The sequence below is a fragment of the Chelon labrosus genome (assembly GCF_963514085.1).
Source record: "Chelon labrosus genome assembly, contig: SCAFFOLD_169, whole genome shotgun sequence".
Classification (NCBI taxonomy): domain Eukaryota; kingdom Metazoa; phylum Chordata; class Actinopteri; order Mugiliformes; family Mugilidae; genus Chelon; species Chelon labrosus.
This window is the reverse complement of record NW_028181696.1, coordinates 19,719-25,000: the sequence shown is the minus strand read 5'-3', so window position 1 is coordinate 25,000 and position 5,282 is coordinate 19,719. Positions and strand designations below refer to the sequence as shown.

At 42.0% G+C, this 5,282-nt stretch overlaps 1 protein-coding gene across 1 annotated transcript in view; it reads right to left on the bottom strand.

Moving 5' to 3' along the window:
- Positions 1-4,841, bottom strand: part of LOC311509792 (palmitoyltransferase ZDHHC3-A) — a gene marked incomplete at its 5' end in the record, with an annotated part of 8,260 nt that extends 3,419 nt beyond the window's left edge. Inside the window, 3 exons of the mRNA XM_084575228.1 lie at positions 6-126; positions 3,796-3,857; positions 4,708-4,841. Of these exons, the coding sequence (XP_084431354.1) occupies positions 6-126; positions 3,796-3,857; positions 4,708-4,841 (317 nt within the window). The remainder of the gene's footprint in view (positions 1-5; positions 127-3,795; positions 3,858-4,707) is intronic.
- Between the last annotated feature and the right edge of the window lie 441 nt (positions 4,842-5,282).

Below are 5,282 nucleotides of genomic sequence, written 5' to 3'. Positions count from 1 at the left end.
CTCACACTATCAGGTGTTTGCTGGGCATCTCCTCGCTGTCTTTCTCTGTGTCGCCTTCTCTGTCAGTTCTCATCTGCCACACCCATGCCGAAACTACCAGTACCATGGAGTACAGACTGGCTACACCTGCAGTCAGAGATAGAAACACAATCACAGCATGAGTCAGATCACCCTCAGCTGACGTTCACTAGGCATTGATAGAAGTTGGGCTAGTCTTATACTCATTGAGTTGTCTAAAAGTTCCATTCCCATCCAAGACACAGCTCCTGCATTTCCATCCTGGTAATGTGTGCTGATTCAGTGATTAATAAACACAACCAAAATTTATAAAATCAACTTTATACTACAACCTTCACAGTGTAGCTGTTCCTCTCTGCCAAATACATCAGTACTTGGCAGATGGATGTTCCACATTATTAAGCAGACCACCATTTTCAAGCAATATGGTAGAGTCTGTGAAGGTTCTCAGTCATCCAGGTCATGGTATATCCAACAAAGTTTCAAAAAGGGCAACTGGACTTGTAGAGTTTTTTGAGAAGACGTTTCACCACTCATCCGAGTAGCTTCTTCAGTTCTACGGGACTGGTGGGAAGTCTGAGGTTTAAATAGGAACTCCTCCTGAAAAAACTTGCTTGTTATGCTAATAACCAGAAACTGGTGCAGCTAAATCTCCATTAACGACTGGGTACTTACCTATTGTTGAGGGGGGACTGTTTTGTCCCTGTCCTCTTCCCTATGAATGGTTCTCTAACGACTCTTGTCCATCAGAGGCTCCAGTGTCAAGGTGTGAATGAGATTGAAACTTCTTGGGGACAGAAGTTAAAACTGTATTGTAAATAGATGGCAGATTAAACCTCAGTCCACCTCCTCTGTTTAGTGAAGGTTTTTCCAGTCTGACATGGATGGCTTCCTTTACTCCTCTTTCAAACCATCGGTCTTCTCTGGCTAAGATTTGGACGTTGTTATCTTCAAAGGAGTGTCCTTTGTCCTTCAGGTGCAGGTGGACCGCTGAATCATTTCCTGATGAGCTGGCTCTCCTGTGTTGGTACATGCGTTTATGGAACGGTTGTTTGGTTTCCCCAATGTATAAATCTGTACACTCCTCACTACACTGAACAGCGTACACCACATTACTCTGTTTTTGCCTGGGTGTTTTGTCTTTTGGGTGGACCAGTCTCTGCCTAAGTGCGTTTCCTGGTTTGAAATAAACTGGAATACGGTGATTTCTGAAAATTCACTCAGTTTCTCGGACACTCCAGCCACGTAGGGGATGACGATGTGTTTCCTTTTGTTGCTCTCCTCCTCTCTGTCCTTTTTGGGATATCTTTTTGAGCTCTTTACAAAGGCCCAGTTGGGATATCCACATGTCTTAAGTGCCCGTTTAATGTGTTTTTGCTCCTTCTCCTCACCATCTAGTCTTGTGGGTACAGTCTGTGCTCTGTGCTGGAGCGTTCTGATGACCCCTAGTTTGTGCTCCAGGGGGTGGTGGGAATCGAATAATAAGTGCTGATCAGTGTGGGTGGGTTTTCTATACACTTCAATGTTGAGGCTTCGGTGTTCTTCCACATGCACCAGACAGTCCAGGAAAGCCAGACTACCTCTGCTGATGTCGTCCCGAGTGAACTTGATGTTGCTGTCCACTGCATTGATGTGCTGTGTGAAAGATTCCACTTCCTGCGTCTTGATTTTAACCCAAGTGTCGTCCACATACCTGAACCAGTGGGTGGGGGTGTTTCCTGTGAAAGAGTTCAGGGCTCTGGTCTCGACCTCCTCCATGTAGAGATTGGCTACAATAGGTGACACTGGTGACCCCATTGCACAGCCGTGTTTTTGCCTATAGAATCCTCCATTAAATTGGAAATAGGTGGTCATCAGGCACAGATCGAGTAACACGCAGAGTTGTTCTGGGGTGAGGGTGGTCCTACCAGCCAAGGAGTCATCCTTTAGTAGTCTTTCCCTTACTACTCTTGTGGCTTCTCTGGTGGGGACACACGTGAAGAGGGAGGTTACATCATAGGATACAATGGTTTCCTCTGGACCCAGTGTGATGTTACTAACTTTGTGGACGAAATCCCTTTTTCAATGTGGTGGGGAGTGTTGCCCACCAACGGAGACAGGATGGATGCCAGGTGTTTAGCGATGTTGTATGTAACCGAGTTTACGAGTTTATGCTGCTGACGATGGGTCTGAGAGGTGCTCCTTCCTTGTGTATTTTTGGAAGTCCATAAATACATGGATGCCATCCCGTGTATTTATGGACTTCCAAAAATACACAGCATAAGAGAGCATCTGCTCAAATGCCATTAAATATCTGTTTGAAGCTGCTGGTGCCTCTGGAGTCATGCGAACAACAAGGTGTAGGATCCTCCAGAGGCTTGCAGTTATGCATAAGCCTTCTATTCGGCCACCCCTAACCAATGCTCACAAGCAGAAACGGCAGCAGTGGGCCCAGAAATACATGAAGACTAATTTTCAAACAGTCTTGTTCACTGATGAGTGCCGTGCAACTCTGGATGGTCCAGATGGATGGAATAGTGGATGGTTGGTGGACGGCCACCGCTGTGACGTCAGCAAGGAGATGGCGGAGTCACGTATTGGGCCAGAATCATGGGGAGAGAGCTGGTCGGCCCCTTTAGGATCCCAGAAGGTGTGAAAATGACCTCTGAAAAGTATGTGGAGTTTCTGACAGACTACTTTCTTCCATGGTACAAAAAGAAGAACCGTACTTTCCGTAACAAAATCATCTTGGGCAAAAAAGGAGACAAGCTCATGGTGTGGCCTCCATCCTCTCCTGACCTCAACCCTATTGAGACTCTTTGGAGCATCCTCAAGCAAAAGATCTATGAGGGTGGGAGGCAGTTCACATCCAAACAGCAGGTCTGGGAGGCTATTCTGACATCCTGCAAAGAAATTCAAGCAGAAACTCTCCAAAACCTCACAAGTTCAATGGATGCAAGAATTGTGACGCTGATATCAAATAATGGGTCCTATATTAAATTGTAACTTGACCTGTTAACATGTCTTTGATTGAAATAGCTTTTGATTTCAGTAAATATGACCTCCTAATGTTGCAAATTCAACAAATGAGCATTTCAGTTCTTTACAACCTATAAAATGTCATGAAACTCTGTTGTGCGTAATTATTTCGAACAGTGCATTTTAATTTTTTTTATTTTTGAAAATAATACTGTTATCATTACGAGGTTTGTTCAATAACATTTGAGTTCAATTCAATTCAATTCAATTTTATTTATATAGCATCAATAACAATACAAATCGTCTCAAGACGCTTTACAAAACCCGGCCTGAAACCCCCAGAACAAGCCTGAAGGCGATGGTGGCAAGGAAAAACTCCCTTTTAACAGGAAGAAACCTTGAGCAGAACCCAGCTCATATGGAGGGACAGACAGATCATATGGAGGCCTGCCGGGTACGGACAGAAGAAAGAGAGAAGAGAACAGCAAGATAAACATACATCTGTCATAGATACACATATCTGACTAAAGCGTACATGCGGAATCTTAAGATACAAACTGATGATGTTACATGACAGTTTGAACAAAGCAGTTAACATGCTATACAGTAATAGCACAGAATTGCATGACTAGTAGTAGTAGTTGTACTCTAATAGTTGCTGACTTGAAAATTATGCTGACTGTCATTTGTATTGACTATTCAGGAAAATCAGAGAAAGATATGATTTGCATCATAATTTGGAACGCAGTGTAATCCAGTGAAGGAGTGCTATTTCTAGCATTACTAATGTAAACTCTGTTGTATTCTGTACGTACTCACCAGTGTAGAAGAGAAACTGGATGAAAAACTTCTGGTTCAACTCCCCAACACAATTATTGATCCTAAAAAAACATGCAATCATAGAGCGATCATAAAGGGGTCCATGCCATGGCGAATTTCACGAAACTTGGCATGTTTGTACTCAAGCTTGTTATAATGACGCTAAGTCTCGTAAGGACTGGGTGAATACCTTATAGGTCTTAAAGCCATATTAAATGTTGGCGTGTCACTTGTAGCGCCCCCTGAAGACGTAATCTCCACAATATTTTACAGATTGTGTATGCAAATTTCATGACGTTAGCTATTGCAGTTTTTGAGATATTGAAATGCTTTTGCTTTTGTAGCCTCCCCTAATGACCAAGGATCACAAAAGTCGGGGTGCTTGTACAGAATCATATTATTATCAATGGTATGAAGTTAATAATAATGATAAAGTTTGGATATACACTTCACAAAATATTAGCTTTTGAGTTATACTGTCACACGCCATAAAATTAATTAGCCATTAACTTTGTAATCAATAACCCTGCTAAAGTTCTTTTGAGAAGTGTTCATTATCTCTGTCCATAAATGATACATGCTAAGTTTGGTGAGATTTGGATAAATGGGCTAGGAGGAGTTGATTTTACTTTGAGGTGCAATTTAGAATCAGGGCTATGTACGAAACCAGAAGGAGAAAGAATTTTGTTCCTAGGGCACACAGTTCTCGAGATATCAGCCAAAACGTAGCAAATGCTAGGACCAGGTTTGATGCCTTTCGCCTATGCAGTTTGTCCTGGGCAGACACTTTTAGCTAAGCAGAATAAGAAGGCGACAAATAATAAAAATCAGAACAAAATCAATAGGCATCCTGCAACTTCGTTGAATGGACCCCTAAAAGTCAATAGGGATCCTGAAACTTAGTTTCCTCACCAAGGACAGTGATGGTCCATTCGGCGTATACACCTCTGGCAGATACGACAGTGATGCGCTCTTGGAGGTCTGTAGGTTTCACAGTGACTGCAAACCGTCCAGCCCTCACAGCCCTGAAAACAATAAAAAGTCATATTAATCCTCACATTCCATGAAACACAAGATTAGGGTTCCCCAGGTGTTACCGTATCAAAAATCGTATCATATTGTGTCACATAGTATTCAGGAGTGGGGACACTCAAATGAGATCTCAATGCGCCTCAGTGCAAGGTCTGAACAGGACATTTAAAAAAAAGCCCCTGGGCCGGATTGTTTCTCATTGCACATGGTTGTTTGGTTGCTAGTTGCAAATTCATTTCATTTCATAGCAATTTCATTTTTTAAATTCAACTATTTTATTATTCTTGTAAATATTGTATATATAGATATTTGTTTTTCTATTTTTTTTTATTTATTTATTTTTATTGCTTATTTTAGTTTTTTGTTACATCTTATGTATGGTATGATGAGTGCCTGTACATTGGTGCTGCAAGTTGCCAGTTTGGCATTAATAAAGTACTCTATCTATCTATCTA